General features: G+C 37.3%; 1 protein-coding gene across 1 annotated transcript in view; it reads left to right on the top strand.

Annotated features, from left to right (window-relative positions):
- RALGAPA2 (Ral GTPase activating protein, alpha subunit 2 (catalytic)) overlaps nt 1–23750 on the top strand; it is a gene marked incomplete at its 5' end in the record, with an annotated part of 70978 nt that overhangs the window by 9172 nt on the left and 38056 nt on the right. Inside the window, 14 exon segments of the mRNA XM_010080915.1 lie at nt 2398–2455; nt 5497–5540; nt 6447–6621; nt 7154–7269; nt 9548–9686; nt 10941–11140; nt 12684–12914; nt 15030–15203; nt 16103–16240; nt 16834–16982; nt 17380–17491; nt 18240–18477; nt 19002–19166; nt 21657–21797. Of these exon segments, the coding sequence (XP_010079217.1) occupies nt 2398–2455; nt 5497–5540; nt 6447–6621; nt 7154–7269; nt 9548–9686; nt 10941–11140; nt 12684–12914; nt 15030–15203; nt 16103–16240; nt 16834–16982; nt 17380–17491; nt 18240–18477; nt 19002–19166; nt 21657–21797 (2080 nt within the window).

Here is a 23750-nt window from a genome sequence, read left to right as displayed (position 1 = left end):
GTATCTTGTTAGCGTGGCCTGTAAAAGGAAATTGGTTGCTCTAATGATCTGCTGTACTTATAATTACTTAAACAATGGAAACAAAATATATGTGGTTTTATGTGTTTTTCTATAATAAATATGAAGAAGTTTGAAGTGTGTTCTAATACTTGAATCCAAACCATTTTTTGTTGCCAGTTTGTCTTAGGGTTTTTTTCAATGGAGCCTTTCCTTGTGTGCTTTGGGCATGCTGTGTGTGATTGGTCTAATGTGTACCTGGATACAGACCGAGCTCTGCGTGGAGCGTGCCACTGCTCTTGCAGTGACTTTGAAGTATTCATGATTTAGGTTAGAAGCTCCTTTCTGCCCTTTGCCAAGTTAGATAAAGAGTAATGCCAGAAACAGTCGTGAGAAGTGGTGGGCTGCTAGTATTTTGATATTTAGATGGATAATGATAATTCTTTGTCTGTGGATCCTGCAATCTGATTGGCAGAAACGTGGTCCTTATCTAACAGGTAAAGCCCAAATGTGAATCATGGTTTCATTTTTAGCCAGTCAGATTCTTCATCCCAAGCGCATTCCTCCTGCCCATGGACAGGGAGCTAGACCTCTGGCCACCAGCCTCCCACTCCTTCAGTCCTTGCTGCCACGGTGTCCTGGTGAGAGAGCTGTGGGAGTAATGCTGAAGCAACACGCAACGAGAACATAGAAGGAACATGCCCAATTTATATTTTTATTCTAGGTAAAGTTTTAGAAATGCCAAATACTACTTGGGGAACATGTGCTATGGTAAAGATGTGAAGGAAGACCAGTCTGTCTGTGTGACCCGAGGTCTAGCTCCCTAAGTTTATGAACTTGTCATGACTTCCATCATCTGCCATGGAGAAACGAATGTTCCATTTTCAAAAAAACTCTTATTTGAGTGCTGTATATAATTTCTGAAGCACTTTGTTGTCAAAAATAAAAAAGTCTGTCTTATTCCATCTCTCAAGCATACTGTTTTTAACAGCAATAATGATTCATGTGTTGGCCGTCTCTGAAGGATTGCCTAAAATGCCACTTCTTGCTTCCTTGGCTGTGATGCTTTATCTCCTCTTGTGAGCTTTTATGTGCAAAAGACCAACAAATGGGTCACCGTTGCTTAAATGACTTGTCATTTGTTTTGCATCCTGCATGTAGTATTTCTGAAAACTTATCGGCACTTTGTTGTGCAGAAGTTTGTTCCAATGATTTTGTTTTATAATTACAAGGAGCTCTGTTAGTAATTTATAACATTGTTTTACTTAATTTTAGTTCCAAAAGTAGATGTTGAAAATAGTTTTCCATTTAAATTTATCATCTTAATTTTGTATTTGAATGGCTGAAAAGTTGTAAGACCCAAACACATTTTTCTGTGTTTTGTTCTCTTACATTTTTTGAGAGTGAGTTAGCTGTCCTGTACTGCTAATACACCTACCTGCCGAGCCCTAGTCTATACTGCTAATAGTTTAAAAAAGAGAAAAAAAGGGGGGGGGGGGGGGAAGATATCTTGGAGACTTTGAGCTAAAGTCCTCTTAAAAGCCATATTTACCCAAGTAAGACTCCCAAATAGTTTTGATTTATCCAGATTATTTAATAGCATTGCCATCCACTGAACTGACGAAAAACAACTTGGTAGCCCCAACTGTTCCTGGCAGCTAAGATTGTAAGACTCCATTCAGGAAAGCACTTAAGCATATGCTGACATTGCTTTGCTTTGTTGGTGCGGGAATGGGTTTGACCACAGCCTCATGCTTTGTTTGATCTGCCTCTATTAGGATCAGTCCAAAACTACAGAGGCAGACCACTAATATTATTCCACATAAGTGCTTTATTAACCGCATGTGCTGTGAATTAAATTAGTCTAGCTTTGTGTAATTTGGCTCAGTTTCACTCACCAACTGAAAACACAGGTAAATCATCTCACAGTAAAAATAACTGCACTGCTGTTCGTCTCTGCCTTAGCTGGGAGATCAGAACCCATTAGTTGATGAAAAGACAGACCTAAGCCACAGAAGCTCAAAATCTGGACTGTATCAATCTAACAGTAGTCATTACCAGACACTTCAGAAAAACGTAACCCAGAGTGAGCTGCTTAGAAATCTGTAACTTCTTCACTAGAAATCAGTTTATATTCTGGAATACTAGGGTTTTGCAAGACAGTGGGAAAAGGAAAGCGGTTCATGACAGTGTCATGGTATTTATTCCAAGTATCTTTCTCCGTAACAAGAGAATAGAGTAATGGGCTGGAGTCCTTCCTATGATAGGTATTTGCTTTCTGTTGTGTTCTCTATGTATACATTACCATTTAATTTATGTCTTGTGTATTAGTTTCTCTGTATCCTCTGAATGAGCCAGTTTATTATGGAAAATTTGACTATTTAGTTTTGTTTCCTGCAGAAAATATTGCAGCTACTACCTGAGAGGATTTTTTATCGATGGCATTTTCGCAGTATAGGTAAGAAGGAATGGTTTAAAAACATTCTAGTAAAAATAAAATCAATGTCTTCTGTAGTCACTTCCCTGGTTCTGCAAGTCCTGTTAACCACAGAATCCCTTAGTATTGCCCATGCACAAATAGTACTTGCCTGTGAGACTTGCAGCTGAGAATTCTTGAAGCATACAGAAAATCTTTTTACCTGCTGTAACAGCTCTGTGTGTTCCTTGTTTTGTGTGGTTTTGGTTGCCTGCTTCATTTTTCTTTTGCACAAATGCTCTTTAAATCTTTATATTCTTGGACTTACCTGGGTCCTCTTCCCTTTCTTCTCTTTCATGTCCTAGAAGCTATCAAGATGATGGGGGTTATGAACCAACTCACCTTTTTCTAATTAGATCTCCCTTTGTATTCACAGACTGACACCAAAAATTAAGACTAGGGAGGGATGTGGAATCTCTGTGACTCTCTTGCAAATGTGCGTTATGATAGTCTTTTGCAAGTGATCGTACATGAGATGCCCGTACAAATTCATACCTGTTGCTCTTTGCCTAACCATACATACTGTGGTGAACTTGACCCTTGCCTCCTCCTAGAAATTGATTCTGTAAAACTTATGCTGTGAATAAAGGTGGCTGTTTGGTAGTTGAGCACAGGCTGTGCTAAGCTAAATGCAAGCCACTGGACTGCTGCAGTGAACAGGAGATTAATTTATTCTCTGATATTCCTGTGTTCTCTGTGCAGTTCATTAATATTTGTGAAACACTCAGTTGTCACACTATTTGTGGCAATTAAATGAGGAATTTCTGATTTAGAGATGGAATAGTGAAAGAAGGAGATTTAAGGACAAAAATATAAACTTTTTAGTAGCTCTTTTTGATCTATTTTTCTTTTAATGAGTGGTCCACAATTTTGCTGGCCTTTAGAAGTGGAATTATGAATACGTGGTATTTCTGCAAGTTTGGCCCCAGCTGTCTTTCACTGATTTTGATATATTGGAGGATTTGCCAAGCATCACATTAAAATACGGCATTGGCCATGGCAGACACAAGATACCTATGGATGGCATTCACTTGGTCAAGCCAAGAGACTAGCCATTCTTTCCCCACGCTCCTATGGTATTTACTTTACATATTCTGGCTTCTGGAGCAGGGGAGGGAATAGAAGGAGTCCAGCAGAGAGAAATCTTGGAGTTAGTAAAGTTCTGCCTTTTTTTTTTTTTTTTTTTTTTAAATCTCCTGTCCATTCTGCATGCTTTGTGAGGCAGGTTGTTCTTCAGAAAAAGACTTTGTAAGCATGCAATTGAAGATTGTATTGCAACGCATGCATAAAAAAGAACAAAATAAAGTTGCCAGCTTAGTTAAGGCACTCAAGATAACAGATCTCTAACAGGCTTGGTTTAGTCACTCATGAACTTGAGAAGTCTAAATAAGAAAAGCAGGAATAACTGTGAACAGCTATCATGTTTTTTAGGAGTTTTCATATAGGACTTTCAACTAGATTTTAAAAGTAGATTCAAACATTAATGCTATGGGGAAAAAAAAGTTGTGTTGTCTTTAATTTGAAGATAGTCAACTTTTTAATGATTTATTCCCTGTGGCTTACAGTGTTTATATAGTGAATGTTTTGACCTTCTGATCATGTATAGGAGCCAGAAAGCAAAATTTATTCCTCTTCTCATTTGACCAGATTGAATAAAGCTTGAGTCAAATGGGTGCAGCAATATTGAAAGGTGAAGTACCTTTATTTGGATGGTCAAAGCATCTGGAAATTCAATGAAGTCATTTAACTTGATATTTTCCTCTGAATTAAACATCTTTGATTCATCAGTACTTGTAAATTCTGCTTCTGAATGCTACAAAAGTGGTCGCAATGTTTTGTTTTGCTGTTTGTTAAAGTAAATCTTATGCTGCTTTGGAGGGGGGTTATATTTCTTCTAAGTAGTACTTTTTTGTTGTGTGCTTTGGTTTCCAGCACTATTTCATCAGCTGCAATGTTTTTCATCAGAACAATGAATGTGCTGTTGCAGAAGAAATAATGAGTGGAAGTTAAAGGTCAAGGAAAGGGCTGTTGTCACATTTCCAGTTAGCACTGACAATAATAAAAGGAGACATCTGCTTGACCACTTTACTACCATTTCACCTGAATTAGTCCAGAACAAATTGGTTTTAGTCGGCTGTTTTATAGCTAATATATTCTTTATATTTATGCTTCTCTTGAATAGTCATATTTGGATAATTTTTTAGCTGTGTTCAATAAATAATCTACAAAATTTGTCAGTGCAATTATTTACAGCTGTATGTTGTGATTTGCTTTTTGTTTAATGTTCACATGCACTAACATACATTTTCTCTGTATGTTAATAATTTCCTTTTAGTCATGTGAAATGGCAAGATCTTGAGGGAGGGATCACATTTAAGGAATGTACATAATTCACGAATCCAGGAAAAAAACCAGCTGAGAGCTACATTGTGTTATTTTTCTCAGAATTGAATTAAAACATTTTTTTTTTAACTGAAGCATCTGATGTATAATCTCTCTGATTTTTAGATCAGACGTTTTAAGTTCAGGGCAGTTAGCCTGGTATTTCCAAAACCAGAATAAAAATATTTTGCATTTTTAATAGTTGTGTTTTGTAGACATGAATGTAGTATAGATTGCTAGCATCTTTTTCTTCTCATTCATGTCAATATTAGTGTATTTGAATGCATTAATCATGCAAGTTGGACTTTTTGATTTCTCCAAATCTAGTAAGTCAAAATTTCCCCACAGGTATCTTACTTTTAAGGGAATTAATTTGAGAAATTGTCATCTGACTAAAACCAAAGTACCTCACTGTAAAGATACATTATATTTAATCTTATAACACTGATGATGATGACAGTGATTGTAATTAGATTCACTTTGGGTTTTTTCACACCATAGTTTTCTTAAACACCAGTGCAGTAGCCACATGGTAAATGGAATTAAATGACCCTTTTCTGTAGTATTTTTTAAAAAAATATTACGGTGGAAAGTTACCATCTTAGTATCTGATACGTGCCTATTTAATTTTTCTAATCCAGGGTCAATTCTGAAGAAACTTTTGCATACTGGAAATTCTCTCAAGGTATTTATCTTTGATGGTGTATTCATATTTCTTTTAACTTTAATTCTTATGAAGCATATTACTTTACAATTTTCTGATATGTGTTTTTCAGATTGTTAGGCTTTGTAATTTTACTTATTCACTTTTTAATAATAAATTCTATTATTGTAATCCTAGATTATTTTAATATTTATCTTAAGTAATTTTGCTGTTCTAATGATGTTTGTAAAGTTACCTGGAGAAGGTATCGATACATTTTGTTTAATACTTTATTTTTTCATATCTCTCTAGCGTTGGGGATACTGTATTAAATGTATTGGTTTCTTGTTTGCCAAAGGGTTTTAAATACATTTTTCTTTTTCCAAGTACGTTGCTAAAGTTCAAATTCTATCGTGTTAATAAAAGTAAGTCGACTTACTGAATACTCTACCTTGGGTAGTTTTGCTGCATCTCAGTTTTCAGGAGGATCTTCTGATCCCTGTCACGTCGAGGACCATAGCTTGCTTTGACCTCTGTGGGGCCAAGTTTGCAGACTCAGTAGGGCACAAAGTATTGGCAGCTCCCTGGTTGTGCATTACACTTGCTGTTGTACTTCCATAGCCCGTTTTAAGATTGAGTCTTGAGACCAGCCAAGATGCATTTGGCACCAGGAACTGCAGGAGTGGAACCAGAACTTTTTGGCCTCTGGTTGAAGCTGGAGTAGTAATGCTGTCTCCTTGGAGTGCCCCCACCTTGGGTACAGCCTGCTCCCACCCTCGTCTGCTCATGATTAAATTAATAATGTGATTACTCCTGGTGTGATGGAAAGACTCTCTAGCACATACCTGGGATGAAAGTACTTGCCCGCATTTTCTTAACTATTTAACTGTGCTACTGTACTGGCAAATTTGTTTTAATATATTTTTCTACAAAATTATCCCCTTGTAGATAAGATGTGAAGGAATCCGGCTGTTTCTTCTCTGGCTTCAAGCGCTTCAGACTAACTGTGCGGAAGAGCAGATATTAATATTTGCATGCCTTGTGCCTGGCTTTCCACCCATTATGTCCTCACGAGGTCCCTGTACACTAGACAGCCTCCTCAGTCCTCCTAATTTGCCCGACGGTGAGTAAATGAACAGAATTTCCCTGGTGGTTGTATTGCCTCCCCTTTCCACTGAGGTCGTTGTGGAGCTATAAAGTTCCTTGTGGGGATGATACTGTTTGTCTTTATAATTCATAAGAGTGTTGAATTTGTCAAGCTATTGTATTTGTAGCAGCTGTGTAGCCTTCTGATCTTGTCATTCTGAGTTCAGAACGGTTGGGTTTTGTTGGTTTTTGCTTTGGTTTTTTTGAGATGCAGCTATATGAACATGTTACTGCGAAATATGTAGGTGTGTAGTTTTACACCTTGTTGGTTAATCTGCAGCGATTGCTTGTGTTAACCCATCCAGGCTGCACTAAATTGGAGGTTAGTGCCATCCTCCACTGTATGGAGTAGGACTTGGGGAAATATGGGAAGCCCAAGCAGTTACTGGACTTTTTACAACTTAGTAGCCCATTAATGATTATTTTAAAATTAATCTTTTTATAGAAAATTTATTTTATTTAGTTATTTCCAAGTTTTCTATGTTTAAAACATTTTCTTTTTATTTTAGCAAAGATTTTTCCGGAAGAGATAACCCCACTTTTGCCAGCTGTCTCTGGAGAGAAAATTGCTGAAGACCAAACCTGCTATTTTCTTCAGCTACTGTTAAAATATATGGTAATTCAGGTGCGGAGGATATGTTTTTAACTACTCATATTTGGAGGAATGTCCTTGTTGGTAGAACATTAAGTCTACGCTGTATCTGTACAGAGCTGGTTTTGCCGCTCCCCAGGAAGAAGCTGTCTTCTGCACTTTCTTGTTCTTGTTTTTAAAAAGAAAATAATCCCAAAGGTATTCCCTTGTGCCATTTTTGTGAAAATAAGAAGTTTTTCACACTTCTGATAAGAATTAATGAATGTTATCCAAGCTTGCAGGATAACTGACTTTCTTAGGTGCTTGTGGTCCCACTTACAAAATTGATATGGGGTAGAGATGCAGGTTGTTCTCTTTAGACACGTACATAGCTGAGAAGACTTGTAAAGGAGCACTGGAGAAAGAGATAAAAAAGGAGAGATGGCTTCTGAGATTTTTTTTTTTGTAAAGGCTGCAAATAACATATAAATAAAAGATTTTAATTAAAAATAGATCAGATTAATCTGTACAGGAAAGAATTTAAGATAATGTATATATTATAAAAAGCACGAGTTAAGCAACATTTTAAATTAAGTGGAAACTGTATAGACAATGAACATTACTCAGTGTTAAGAAAAAAGAGAAAAGATAACAAAATACTTTGAGGTACTTTTTTTTAATATATGTATAAAAAGGCAAGACCGAAATGATATTTGGAAGGGGTTTTATCATCTTGAATAAATGCTTGATTTTGAAAAGTGGCTGTATGAAATTATCATCTTCCTACATGGCACTCTTTGTTTTACATATCAGAGTCTCACAACACTTTGATTTCCACTGTTGTTTTTAGACACACATTTGGGATCTGAAAACTGACTGCCCTATAAATCCAATTGCATTGTTGTTCATCAACATTCAGTTAGTTGTGTTGCCTAGTAGAGGGGAGCACAGTTGGGCAGTAACCTTCTTGCTGTAGGCAAGAGATGAGATTAAAAGAATCTGATGCAAGTGCAGAATGATTGCTGAGAGCCAGAACATAGAACAAATCTACATCTTCAGGAGAACTTGTCTGCGACTGGATAGAGTTTAATATGAGCCAGTTTATTTACGTAACAAATGAAATTATACAGAAACTCACTAGTCTTGTTTCCAGGCTCTACATGTCTATTTTGCAAAAGTAGGACATTGCAAATTCCACAATTTTTTGAGGTTTGGAAAAAGATCTAGTACAGATTAAAATAAGAAGATGTGTTTAATAGGAAATGAATAAATCTTGAAATAAATAAATCTAATGACTTATGTAAACAAGTCAGTTTTTCTTTAATAAATTATCATCTTGGGTATAGATTCAGTGAACTTGTTGTCTGCTATATACAGCTGGACAAGCTTTTCTAAGTTTTTACTGAAAAAAAATTTAAGAATTCTGTAGGCTTTTGATGTTGCTTAAAAAAAGAAAAAAAAAAGAGGTGGACCTGAATTTAAAGTATATGTCAAAAGATAAACACTTTTAGTGCTTACCTGAGTTTAACAAAAAGAGAAGTGATATAAGAGACTAAAACCCAGGGAAGTTTAAGTCACCAGTGGGAAAAGTGCTTCGCTGGAGAGATGTCTACTTTTACCTTTCTTATTGGAAATTCTATTGGATTTTCTTACACAAATAAAGAAAACACACCCACATAGGTTGTGTGCAACTTATTTCAGTTGAAGGTGGTTTAATATCAAAAGAGCAACTCTGTCAAAATTTGGCACAGTCTTCCAAAGGATTGTAGTTCAAAACTGTTGGTAAAGAGCAGCTTGAAAGTACATGTACGACTCTCTTTGGTGTTGATCTATGCAAGAATGGAAGAGTACCTTTCAAACAAACTTGGATGTCGCCTTCTTCCTTGTCAGTGGAAATTAATTGCGCCTTGAGTCAAATTTTGCAAAGTAGTATTGCATATGTGTTTGCAACTGTGTTAAACATGGGCATTGGGTATGTTTCTGAAGACAGACGTGTTTGTGATAAAAGTGTAGCCTGGGGCAACTTTGTCTACATTTACAGGGAAGAAGCAAACTTATTAAAAATATTAGCACAACATTTTCTGTGCTTCGCTGTGTTAGAACAGCATAAATATTCTGACTTCTAATGAGCTGGCTTTCTTTGATATGCTGATACCCTCATGGTAATATCTTATATTCTTACTGCAGTTTGTAAAGTTTTTGGGGACAATGCTGATTTTTATCTCTCTCGTTAAGGTGGAATAGTTTCTTTTATATTCAATGTGGAATGACTGTCAGTATAACATGTTAACTTAAAGCTTTTTGTTTGTTTCTCTTTAATGCCGTGACAAAGGCTGCAAGCTTGGAATGGAAGAATAAGGAGAACCAAGACACTGGTTTTAAGTTTCTCTTTACCTTGTTTAGAAAATACTATCTTCCTCACTTGTTTCCATCTTTTACAAAGCTAACCAACCTTTACAAACCTGTTCTTGGTAAGTAGAAAAAGAAATAATGGTGACTGTTCTCAGTAACATCTCTGTTACTTGCTGGCATATCGCTACAGTTCTGTTGGATTAGTGTTTTTCCTCTCTTGTCTCACATTTTGTTTTTTTCCTAGCACAGCTTCTGATTTTCTGAGATAGTGCAGGAAGCTGCTGCTTCTCATCACTGCATAAGGGCTGGCCTGATTCTCCTTTCCTTAAGGACATTTCCACTGGCATAGCATTGATATCGAGTGAACGAGGACTCTAGCTATGATATGTAATGAAGACAGAACATGATCTCTGATGGGTTTTTTAAAGAATCAGCAAAATGCCCAAGTTTGAGGGAGGAGCTAACTCACTCTTATTTTACTTCTTGTTTCCTTGATGAGAAAATGAGCATGAAGGGACAAATGAAAGGAGATGTACATCTAGAGTTGTAGGATTAAAAGCATGTTATCTCAGAAACGCTCATGTTTTTCCTAATTTTCTACTGAATTATGTATTAGAGTCCCTAGGAACAGTGGTGTTAATACTCACCTGATGTACTGCAGTCTCTTCTTCATCATCCTTCCCCTCCCTCATCTGACTTTTAACTCCTGTTCTTTGCAGTTTAATATTGAATGTCTAAAATCCCGTCAGTGCCTCTTCAGCTGTGTTGTTCACAGCTAGAGACCAGGCCTTCCGTGTTTTCCAGCTGTGTACAAGTGATTTTTCCCTAAATCTAAGCATATGAATGAATTGTGACCCAACCTCTCTCCCTTCAGCAATTTCCCACTTCTTCCCGTGTGTTTTCCTTCTTGTAGCTCAGCTTTTGCAGTGCTCTTTGCACCTGAGTTAACTTCTCTTTCTGATGCACGTCTTAATCTTTGTGCTGTTAAGTGTTCCAGAGCCATCTTCTCTTTCTCACTGTACTTTACTAATCAAACTCGGTGAAACTTATAAAATTAACCTCCGTTGTAGCAGGAGTAGTTCTTTGTTTCAGATTTTGCCCTTCTTTTTGCAGCCCTTCTCTTTGGCTTTCCTTTGTTCTGTGTGATACAAATTATAACCTTCAGGAAAGATCTGTGCTTTTATGTTCTTGCTTTTATTTAGGAGTAATAAAATTATGGTAGAATATAAGCATTAATATAGTAAAAGCAGTCAGTTGTTGCATCTGTTATTTCATATGGAGATAATGTTGTTGGTGACGTGTTCAATACGTTTAATCAGAGTCAGGAAGCAATTGCAGTTTTTTCAGATTAGATTTTCTTTATATCTTACCAGATATTCCTGATATGAGACCAAGACCAGTATACATTACTGCAACACAAAACAATGAAAATGTCTATAGTACAAAAATTCCATATATGGCAGCTCGAGTTGTTTTTATTAAGTGGCTTGTTACCTTCTTTCTTGAAAAGAAATATTTAACTGCTGTTCAGAATACAAAAAATGGAGGAGAAATGCTCCCTAAAATTATTCAGGTATGCTTTAAAGTTTACCTCTCTTTTCTTATGTACATGCTAACCTTGCATAGAATTTTTTTTTTTTTTTACTCATACTTGCTTGCCTTACTGACTTCATCAGTATTATGTTTATACTTTTGGAATTTAATCTGTAAACTGACAAATTTGTTTGTGCCATGGACCATTTCCCAGCAACATCAAAGGCTGCTGTTTTGCTTTTGGTTATAGCAGCTGTTTACAATGAAATAGTAGAAAAATATTTCACTTTGCAGTTGCTGGTTGAGAATTCTCTAGGATTAGTGACTTCACAATGAATTTTATAGAAGTAGATGCTTTTCCTTTAAGAGCCTCTCCAGCTTCCTGTTAAAAATTTAGGATCAGTGTCAACTTCTTCTCTTGAATCATAGGTCAGTGTCAAATCTGGATTCAGTGGAAAAGCATACATTAACTATTATGGTAGAACTGTGTATTTTCGTGTTGATTGTTTTTGGAGTTCTTCACTGTAGGAGTTTGAAACCCTAAACCAGCTAAGTGTAGCTTATCTCCTGAAAGTGCTTTTTTTTTATTGGTCTTTTCTTTCTAATTCGAAATTCCACCTTTTGTATAAACTGTTATGCCATTCCAACAGACATAGCCCAGAAAATGAATTTTTTTTTTCTTTTCACTGAATTTTATAGACAGCTGACACCAAATAAGTATTTAGATTCCATAAAGGTATTGCTGCCCTAAACATGGAAACCGGTGGAAAGTTGTCTCTCATCTGAAGCTGTGTGCTAGCTTTTGGCACATGTTGACTTCTTAGTGGCTTTGAAGTTCACTTACTGTAGCTTGTGTCTGAATGTGTGACTGAATCTTAACCAAAAAGTTAATTGTGAAAAGCAGCAGAGATGTTATTGCTGCTGTGTTACTGCTCGCTGGATTGAACAGAGGGCAGCCTTATTAACGTAAACATAAGAACTGCATTTGGGTGATGCTTTGAGTTAGTATAAGTGGAGTTCTTTTCCTGGTAACTCAAAGTTTGTGGGTGTTTTTTGTTTGGGTTTTTGTTGTTTTTTTTTTTTTTTCCCCCCCTAGTCCTTTCTTCCGACGGGATCATTTTAGCCGGACACAGTTTGAGATGTTGCAAAATACATGCAATGTCAGAAGAAAACCTGACAAAGAGTTGTCAGGAATAATAATGTGCAAGAGTGTGGGCCACGTATAGTGTTATGATCCATCTTTTCCCAGACATCAAGGGACTTGGAGATTCTTCTGCGCTGTCTGTGCTTTCCTCCCCTCCCACCACTGCACCCCCTCCCTCTTTTTTGTCTTCCAGAGTGGACAAGTCAGTCAGCTGTTCTGGGCTGGGGGGCACACATATCAAGTCTACATTATGTAGAGTATAAAACCAAATTCCTTCTTGGATCAAGCAGTACAATGAAAATTACACTTCCTGACTGCTGTGATCCCAGTGTGGTGTGTGAAAAAGAGCACTGGTATCTTGAGTTCTGTATAAGTATTCCTGGTTTTTGGTGTGCACTATTTCAGTTATTTAATTAGGTGTGCATTTTCTTCTGTGTAGACTGCTGGTGCTGTAAACCAAGATAAAAACACAGAGCTGGAGACCAGTCTGTCTTATGCAAGTGAGCAGGAGAGAAGCCACTCTAACAGCAGCACCTTGTCTGACAGAAGGCTCAGCAATTCCAGCCTCTGCAGCATCGAAGAGCAGCACCGGACTGTCTATGAGATGGTGCAGAGAATCCTCTTATCCACTCGAGGATATGTTAACTTTGTTAATGAAGTGTTTCGACAAGTAAGTATGTATGCTTAATTGCTGTTGCATTTTTTTCTTAAAGGAAAAGTCATGGTTATGGGAAGGAACACTGAGAAGGCTGTTGGTCAGGGTGACTGGTCAAACTTGATGCTGATCACACCAGCACCGTTTTCATTCAGAGTCCTTCTAGGTCTAGGCTGAATGACAAAATTGTGAAATTCTTACAGGAACTGAAGCTTGTTGCTGATGCCAGATGGCAACATGTCTTATTTGAGTGGGCCACTTTATTTGTTCTTGGTGTTATGATGTCATTTAAAGGTGTGCAAGGAGCTATTAGCTTGCAAGTTTATTTTTTGAGTTAGTAAGATAATTGTTCCTGTAGTCGATATCAGTATTTAATGTCTATTTGAACACTGATTGCTTCTATTAGTATTTTTCATTAATTTGATGTCTTTTCAGTTGTTTTGGATAAAAATACATGTTGACGTACTGGAGAGTCCCAAATTTTTTTTTTGTCCAGTACCAAGGTAGAAATTGTCTGAAGGAGCAGTTCCAGGTCACATAAATGTGCAGAAGATGCTTTCCAGCAGCTGAGTGAGCACACATGCTTTACTGTGAAGTATCCTGCGTGGCGCGGTTTAGGAACATCTTGTACCAGTGCTTTTCAGTGAGACAGATGGCATTTTGACAGGAAGGAGTACTTTTGTGGATGTTAAGAGCTGCTGTGGCATGCTGCCCTCTCCTGGTGCTTGTTCAGAGCATGTCAGGTTAGACCAGCTCCCAGGGAGCAAAGGCTAACGTGATGCAGGACTTTTATCTTTAATCAACATGGTCAGTGCTCAGTATTTGAAACAGATAATGGTATTTGGATCGTTTTTATGTTTATCTGCCCCTTACTTTGAATTCCTCTACTCTTGTTTTTTTTTCCTTTCTATCATACTTAGCCTTTCTGAAAGCATCCTGCGTGGTGCCCATTCATCCTGCTGATGATCTGTTTCTCTAACATTCTAGCAGTTGGCTTCTGGCTTTTTCCATTTCTGCATTCTTAAGTTGACAGTGGTGTGAAGATATTTTCAGAAATTTCACATACTTGCTGTATGGCATATTTGAACTTGTTTTTCCTAACCCTTCAATTTCTGTTGAAATCAGCTGTTGGATGTTGCACTTCATGCTGACTGGAGACAAGGAGGTGTACTATGTGATGCAGAGGTTTCCCCCAACCTGAGCAAGATACCTTTGTGATGTTTTTGCAGCTAAACTGCGTATAGGAAATGCTATAGTTTTTGACCCTGTTAATAATGGAGAGTGGGTAATCTCTTCATAGTTGAAAGGACCTATTTTATAGTATGAAAAATGTATTTTCATCTCACTTAGTGGTTTTATAATATAGTGCATATTGATATCAACATTTTTGTGTTGGCAAAATACACTTTTGTACCATATGACATTTTCAGATATTGATTCCTGTGTCTGTTCACTGCAGTGCAAAGGTCTTCTGTCACTAGATTTTTTTTTTTTTTTTTTTTTGGTCTCCTAAGACCTCCAGAAATGTGAGGAAGCAGCCAGTCTGGCCTCTGAAAGCTTTCAGATTGATGATTCTAAATACAGATATTGAGTAGCACGTTGAAAATAAATTCATTGTGGTGCTTTCCAAAACTGTAGTGAGAAAGGATCAAATGCTAGCCATGGTTATCCTCATCATGACTTCATGCCTGGTCTCTACCTACACTTGCTGAAATGGCATTTCACGTCATATACTGCTGAAGTAATTCAAAGTGATCTTCTCCAGAAAGCGTAGCATAGTACCTAAGTCTAGCCCACCAGACCTCTATGGCTAGTAATGGCTTGTGAGATGAATCCACGTTAAGTTAGACAGCTTGCAAGGAGCAAAGACAACCTCTTTGGTTTTGTCTGAATAAATACAACGTGGTAGTAATTTGGAATTAATAGTTATGGAATTGTGAGTGATAATAGGTATAGGCACAGGTTGTTGATTAGTCGTAATTCCTTCTAGTACAGACAGAAAAGTAAAAATCATGTATCCGTTCTTTTTTGAGCTGTATTATTTATGAGTTTTGGTGTGTGGGTGTGTTTATATTATGCATGTACATCTGTGTCCTATGTATAGTAAAATCAGTTAACTTGTCAATTTAGGCTTTTTTATTGCCACCTTCTGATGTATCTGCAACACGAAAAGTGGTTAAGGTATATCGAAAGTGGATATTGCAAGAGAAGCCTGTGTTCATGGAGGAGCCAGACAAAAAGGAAGACAGCCAGGATGCTGTTGTCAACTTAGAGGATTCATCAGTGGAAACAGATGGTAAACATGTATGGTATCAGCATTACTGACTTTATTCTGTTCACCTACAATATACGATTTAAGACTTAAACTCACTTTGTAAATCACTAACAATTTTAAAAATGTGTGGAAAATCAAGATGAAAAAATGCTTTTATTTAAGGTCCAGAAATTTAAATCAGTATTGAGTGTTCAGTAGCCCTTACTGAATTCAGGGAAAGACTGCAGCTATTTTGAAAAATGTTAATTGGTTGATTATTCCCTGTCTATACAAATATGGTAGCAAGAACTTCATGGAAGAAATACTAATGCGTTCTGCAGTGTTAAAATTGACACTCGCTGTTGGCCTAATGCATGTAGGACTACTTCCTTTTGGTGGTAGTTACTTAAGAATTTGAAAATATCTACTGATTTGTATATACTGGATGACGTGTTTGGATTCAGACACCTTAGTCTAGGAGATTAAAGTGTAGACACAAATTCTGTGCATCATCTGTTTAGTATCCTATATTGAACCATCAGTAAAAGTTGACTTTGACACTATTGACACTGTACAGCTATTTAAAGGGAAGTTTTGTTGTGCTGAGGAAGAAGTTTGAGTTGTAAAAACAGTGAGAATAACAAGGTTTTGACAGATTATTTTTGTAGGAGATTTGTGGTTTTGCCAGGCTTAAATTAAAATATTACTGCAATCAATGAATACAGAATGTGCTATAAAATATTTTAAATAGCATAGATCTTAAAACTTTAATGAACCTTTAAATTCCATATACTGTCTGTCTGTTCAGAGATAAAAAAATAGTAGACGTGAAGTGAATGTAGGACATGATAGTTCCCCTTTTTTTTCCTTTTGACATTTTAAATGATTTTGAATAAAGATAGACATACTCCTTTCTGCTTTGTCACTAACTGAATCATGTTTTTGAAAGCTTTCCTCTGACCATTCAGGACACAAGCGCTCATCCAGCTGGGGAAGAACGTACTCCTTTACCAGCGCCGTTAACAGAGGATGTGTGTTAGAAGATGAGGACAAAAATGTTAAAGCTGGTGCTCAAGCTGCCTTACAGGTGTGGTGGTGTGTAGAAAGGTTGCAAGGCTGTGATTTACGTAATCACATAATTTACACTACAAATTATAGTATAGTCTCTGAGATTAAGGAAAGCATCTACCAGCGGTTGATGGGTTTTGTAAGACATGATTTGGACTTCGTTTATAACTTTTAAAAAAGTGTGTGTTAAACCGTGTGGCCATATCTTAGAGACAGATAGCTATTTGAAGACAGGAGGCTCATTATTTTTCTACTGCGGGTACTAGGAATTAATCAGAACTATATATCTGCTTTTGCTGAACCTCATTTGTTGGAAATATTAGTTGCTCAAACATAGGGGAAATGAGTAGCTGGAGAACTGTATGCTTGCCTGGCTGAATAGAAGAGACACCTGCCAAACCCATCCTGTGTAACGCATGCCTTTGTTGGGTCTGTAATGCCACCTGACTTTTCACTAGGTTCATGTGGAAAAATTCAGTGACAGGTAGAACATAAACCTTGCTCTAAGGAAAGTGAAAGGTTTGACTGGAGGAGGACAAGTATTTTGTTGTAAGTCTGGACTCTTTTTATTCCTGACACTACATGAACTGACTGTAAATGCCTGTTTTGAAGGTATTCTTGACAAACTCTGCAAATGTTTTCTTACTGGAACCGTGCATTGAAGTCCCTGTGCTTCTGAAGGAGCAAGTTGATGCTTGCAAAGCAGTTCTGAGTATCTTTAGGCGCATGATAATGGAACTATCAATGAATAAGAAGACATGGTAAGCTTAATATGTTCTGCATCATTTAAGAGAAAATTACTAACATTTAAACTTTATGGGAGAATTATGGGGTAGGCAAAAGACTGGCTTTCTCGGGGACAGACCTTAATACATAAGTCATGCTTGTGACTTGCTTCTGAATTGAATTGTGAGATGGCAGGTTCTGCTGAGTCTACGTCATTCTACTATTTTGACTTCAAGGTTCTGGCTAATGTGTCCATTCCTGACTTCACCTTCTCAGAAATCAGTTTTTACTGTCCACACTGACTAATGTTATTTTGCAAATGATCTGTGAAGTCTGAAGTGTGGTCACATTATCAATAAGTAAAGCTTACTGGAGAATTGAGGCATTTTTGGTACATGAAAATTAACAAGTACAATTTTGTTTTGGAACCAGGGAACAGATGTTACAGATACTCCTTAGAATAACAGAAGCTGTGATGCAAAAGCCGAAAGAAAACCAAATAAAGGATACATTTGCTCAAAGCATGTCGGGGTTACTTTTCCGAGTGAGTGTTTGGGTTTTTTATGTTGGTTTTTCATGATGATTGCCCATAGTTTTAGTTAAGTGCTATTGCACAATACTATGAAACCTACTCGTAAAACACAAAAAAAATTCTCCCTTGCAGTAGTACAAGTAATTATTTTGTAACCTGTTCCTAACAGAGGGAGATAGATTCCAGGTGCAACGAGCAGTTGATTTGATCAGGGCTCTATTACAAACTGTGGTAGGGCATGCAGGCACGCAGTCTCTTTCTGGGATATGTTCAATAACATCTCTAAAGTGTAAGCTTCATGTAACTGTTTCCCTAGAAGTTCAGCTGGCGAGTCAAAACTGAGTCACATTGAATGAGATTAAAACATTTGTACATCATATTGTACTTTGCATGCTCAGCTACAGTATCCAGGTCCGAGTGTCACCGGCATAGCTCAATCACTGCAATTATTCTGTAGATACAAGAGACAGTTCTTCATTCTGTTATTGTTACACACAGTGTATTGTTTCATTTTATCAGAGAACGTATAGATGGCCTGAAACATGCGTTCGGAATTTTTAGATTTCCTAGTCAGTAACTTTCACCAATTTCTGGGAGTGTGTTTTTTTTGATGAGAACTAGCTATTTGCAATATCTGTGCATCATAATCAATGCTGATGTGCAGGTTGATGTTGACTTCATCAACATGGGGGTTGGGGTTGGTGTCCTGAATTCATCCTGACAGAAGTGCATGAACTGTCCCTTGTTTCTTTTCTCTCAGACCCTCATTGTGGCTTGGATCAGAGCAAACCTGAGTGTTTACATTTCTCGGGAGCTGTGGGATGAGCTGCTCAGCGTTCTCTCTGCCCTGACAGATTGGGAGGAGCTCATAAACGAGTGGGCCAATATCATGGACTCTCTAACAGCAGTGCTAGCAAGAACTGTGTATGGGGTAGAAATGACAAACTTACCCTTGGATAAGCTCAGTGAACAAAAAGAAAAAAAGCAGAGAGGAAAAGGTTAGTCTCTGTTTCAGTGCTTTTTGTATCAAACAAGTTAAATATTTAAACTTAAAAATTAATTCAGTTTAATCTAACATTATATACTACTTAATCTAGTGTAAGAACCTGTTTAATGAAATGTGAAGTGCTTTGGATTTATCTATTCTCATCCTTCATGGTGGGAGGAGAGGTAATTGGGGTCAATAGAAGAACTGCTATTTAGCAGTTTTTAGTACGCGCTTAGAATCAGAAATGAAACATGGTTTCCTGTGCTGTAATCTGGCATAGTCATAAATGTAAAAATTCTTTCCATGTATTTTTATTTATTAAACTTTATTAATTACAGTAATTTAGCTACGTTTATGTGCCACCTTGCCGTTGATGCACATAGCTGAAGTAGTGATTTTTTTAATAATAGTGAAGATTCATCTATGTTGTTAAAATTTTTCATGTCTGAGTGTTTGTAAGTCTATTCATACTTTTAAGAAAAATATGTGCCAAAGCATACAATGATAGTGAATTTAGTTTTCTTTATCTCTAAGGTGGCATTTTAGAACCTCAGAAGACGGCTGTAGTGGGAAGATCTTTTTCATTAAGCTGGAAAAGTCATCCTGAAGTTGTGGAGCCAATGAGATTCAGAAGTGCTACGACCTCTGGAGCCCCAGGCGTTGAAAAAGCAAGAAATATTGTGCGTCAAAGAGCAACAGGTTAGATCACAGCTAAATGCTTATCTTCCCAGATGCTCAGTAGCACTCAAGTTTTAAATATGCCTTTGAGTTGTGGCTGCTTCCAAAAGTCATGCAACTTAATAATTAAATGCCTAAACACAGATGATGTGCACCTGTGTCCGCATGTCTTGACCATGACCAGGATGAATAAAGAATAAAAAGAATTTTAGAAAATTCTGAATATATGCTTTTAAATACATTGCATTAATTGCAAGTTAGTCTTTTGCAGGTTAATTTTTTTTGTAAAGAAGTACATTCCTATTTTTATCAATTCATAAAAAAGCATTTATTAACATCAATCAGATAATATATATTGCTTCTCAACTTTCATACATAGCACAAGGTAAACCAGATATTTAATAAACAATTTCATCCTTTCTTATTTGCTCTATTTGCTTTCTTTTTATTAGCATTATGAGGTACGTAAAATATCACCTTTTCCTTTTTTCTCTCATGTTTACTTCCAGAAAGAGGAAAACAGAAGGGAGAACAGGGGTGAGGACTGATGGGGGAATGTCTGGGGCCCCAGACATGGAGCAGATACTTGATTTTTCAGGCATTTCAGCAGCCTGAATTTGATTTCTTATATTTCATGGTAGCATGTTTCTGTGTCCCAATTCAATGGGCTATGGATTAAATCTCTCCATAGAAAGTCTCCTGCTTTTGAGTAGGAGATATTTTGCTGCACAGCTTCCTCCCCCATTCATAACAGATTAGTTGTGTTTCTTACCAGGAGAATTTGAAGGGGATTTAGTATTTTTTTGTGGCTACAGGCTTCATAACTAAGCCACAGTCTTCAGCTTAGATCACAAAACATTTGGCAATGGAGTCAATTCATTCTTTGTGTCTGCAAAGTTCTTATTTGTGCTCCAGCAGAGAATTCTTTCTTTCTTCTGCTACAGCGTTTCTCTGCTAGACTTATCACCAGAGCGGTAGAGAGAACCTGGAAATACTGATCTGCAAGGACTTCACTTGGTTGTGTGTTCAAATTAAAGGAACTTCCTGCCTTTAGTAAAAAAGATTATTTGGTAGGGAGCAAGTAGGTTGTCAGGTAGGAGGATGAACTTAATGTGTAAAAAGCCCTTAGTTTCATTTTGTGTCTCACGGTCATATAAAAAGAGAATTATTCTGGCTTTCATGGGGTTTGTGATGCCCAATGGCTCCAAAATCATCAGGTGGAAAAAAGTTTTATATTTGCACATGTGGTTATAACAAGTAATTATTTCAAATATATAAAACATATATCCCTTTTCTTAGGTAAGACTATTTAGAAGCACAAAACTTGGCTGCTAAGCCTCCAGAGGTGTCATCTTTCAGAATTAAATGTAGCCATCCCTAAGGTGAATACAGAAGCCCAGGGCTGTTCATGGGAGGACTTTCTTTAGCTGAGTGGACATTTTGGGAAAAGTATCTCCCACTGGGGGCTTTTAAAAAATCGCTAATATTCTCCCTCTTCCATTTAAAAACAACAAAAACCCCCTAAGTCAATACACAAATACCAGAGCACCTCCTGCTTCCTGGTAAGACTTTCTTTTGATCTGCTGCTTGTATGTGGGGTTATAAGAGCAAGAGCAGAGTATTTCTGCAGCAGCAGAAGGTGTTTTGTCTACTACCCTACTTCAGTATTTTTGAGGTGGCCTTTTTTTTTTTTAATAAACTACAAACCCATTTAAGTGTTGCTGTTTTGAAGAGGAAATTCATTAAGATCTGCATTCAGACTGCACTTACCTTCTACCTTCCCTTGTGATGATGATGACTTAAGAACTCCAAAAACTTCCGTGTAACTTGCATTTCTTTCATCATCCTGCTCAGAAATGTCGAAAGCAGGGCTCAGTAGCCCAAAACCAGAGTCCACAGCATTAATCAGGGTGTAAGGAACTTTAGGAGGCCATGAAGTCTAACCTCCTGCTCCGAGGAGGTCTGGGCAAGCCAGGGGGCTTGGGGCTTTATCCACTCTGGAGCTGGGATCCCTAGTTTTAAAAGCAAAACCAGAGGCAGTTGTGTCTTTGCATCGATTTTTGAGAAGCACACTTCTCAGGTGAAGGTGGATTGTTTTCAGCAGAGATGAATAAATGTAAGAGGTAGCTGGTTGTGGGGGCAGCATTGCTAGTAGAAGGGAATTTGAATAAGTTTTCCTTTCTCTATTTTTGAGCTGTACATACTGCTACAGATACTTCAATGAAAAGAAAAAAGGGTAGGTTGAACTAGCCCAAAGATAGGAATCATACACTGACAAAATGAAGTATTCCACTTTGTGGAACTACTGTGATTCAGACATCACCGATTACGGCACTTGCAATGTGTGAGATACTGTTGCATGTTATTAACTTACATCTTATAGGAAATACTTCTGGGCTTAATGTTGTAAATATTTTTTTTTTTAAAGCATAGTGTTTTTTTGTATCAGAACCCCCTATATTTCATTATTTTTTTTTCTGACATAATTATTGCTTTATTTTTTCCTGGAAGCTAAGCGAAGCCAGTCTATCAGCAACTGTGTTCATCTTTATGAGGCTTTGCCAGCTACTAAAAGTGTACCTCTTCTGCTTCACACTGTGAGCTCTCTCTTACCTGGTATCTCTTACACTTCTTGCTCTCACAGACTGTCAGGTACTGTACTTTAAAGTCATCTGTTATATAAATGTTCTTTGTATTTTTGAACTGCTGTCTGTCTATTCCCTTTCTGTCCAGTTGATTGTACTTTAGTAGTGTGGAACGAGATGTTTTGCGCTGGTTCTGTTTCCCGTGCCTTCGCTCTGTTCCAAACATGGTGTTAAGTAACATTGGTAGCCATTGATTACCAAACAAGTTTAATGGGAGCATATCTTGTCCTTTTTCAGAGTTACGAAGAGTGGCAAAAAATGGCTACTTCTAATGCTTTTTTGTTATTCTGTTACTGGGCTCATTGTCAAAATAAGTACCCTTTTCAGGGAAAAGGAGGAGAGCAGTATCTTTTCAATGAGCTACCTAGGAACTAGTTGAATGCTTCAATGTATGAGCTAGTGCAAGCAAGATATGATGTTGACGAAATACAGCTGGTCGAGCTACTTGATTTGAAAGAAAAATCTTATTCAGACTGTGTTACACTCAGTTACAAATCAGTGCATACAAATGTGGATTTTTTTTCTTCTAAATAATTCTTCCTGTAATTATTGATTCCAGAAGCAAATCTAAAAGACTTGTCTGTGCCTCTTAGTTCCCAGATAGCGTTTGATTTCTCTCAAAGTCTTTGTAGTAGTGCAAGCAATGCAGGCTTTGTTCATTTTAATATTAAAGATTACCATGAATTACAATTAAATTTATATTCCCTAATAAATAAAGTGAAATTTATTTTAATTTTTTAATAATGAAATTTCTTTATTCATGTTTACACTTTCAATTGCTTGATTTATTAAAGGATTCCAAGCAGTTGTTAAAGTTTTAATATAGTGCAGACCAACTATACTGACGATTAGGAATGTGAAAACTAAAGGTAGCAATCCAGGTTTGGGCATTTTAGCTGTGGCTGCAATCTGTGGATATTGGTTTGTAATCTTGTATCCCAAGGGGTTGTACTTCTTGCTCATTTCTGAGTAAGTGAAATATGCCCTCAATGTCAGTGCCAGTGGAGCAGACAGGAAGCAGAGCAGAGGAAAGGAGACACGAGAATGGAAAGGTGGTGGACAGGTGGCTTTTATGTAATGTGCACATTAGGTGACAATATGCTGAAAGAAATCTACAAGACTTAATAATTCAGCCCATGTTCTTTACTGAAAAAATAAATTCAAGAGCTCTCATAAGAGTTGCTACAGCAGCGTTTTTCATATTTTTTTTAAAAAGGAAAATAGCATTGGCTGCGCATATTGAAGCCCTTGAACAGTGTGCTGGTCGTTTTGTTGGGTCAGCTCTGATGGGGTGTGTGCCTCTTTGACCTCTTTCTGGAGAAAGGGTTAGGGGTTAGCTTAAGTATGGTAGGTGGCACTAACCAGTGTCAGGGCCAGAACTAAAAGCAGCACTACTGAGTGGGAACATACTTGATCCCAAGAGTTACTGTCTTTTTCTTCCTCCCCCCTAATGCTAAGAGAAATGCATTTTTAAAAGCATTGTGTTGCTAGCTAATCTCAAGAGTTCCTGTTGCTCCTTCCCCAGTATGTCAATTTACTTTCTCACTTAAATTTTCATGCCCCTCTCTCCTCTCTTTTTATTTCTCATTTGCAGTTTGAGCAAAGAAGCGGCATGATTCCGTTTGTCCTCACAAACTAAGCCTGAATCATACGTAGCTCAGATATTTTTTTTACTCTGTTTGAATTGTTGCCTTTTTTATTCTCCCCTTCCTCTCTCTGTGGAGGAAAAGTCAGTAAGTGCAGCCATCTTTTCTGTACTCCACGTTTGTAGTAGTTTTGCTGCCTCTCCTCTATTCTTCCTGTTTCCGGAACAAACAGGGTCTAGTTTGGGTCTCTGGCACTGAAAAACATAGCTTTGTTCATGTGACATCTTCCTGCCCTTCCTCGTGCACCCTGAACCCCCAGAGTAATTTCTGTCCTTTTTTTAGACTTTTTACCGCCTATGCTGCTCGTAGATCTC

This window comes from Pterocles gutturalis, unplaced genomic scaffold (assembly GCF_000699245.1).
Source record: "Pterocles gutturalis isolate BGI_N339 unplaced genomic scaffold, ASM69924v1 scaffold48784, whole genome shotgun sequence".
NCBI classification, from domain to species: Eukaryota; Metazoa; Chordata; class Aves; order Pterocliformes; family Pteroclidae; genus Pterocles; species Pterocles gutturalis.
This window is presented reverse-complemented; position numbering and strand designations above follow the sequence as displayed.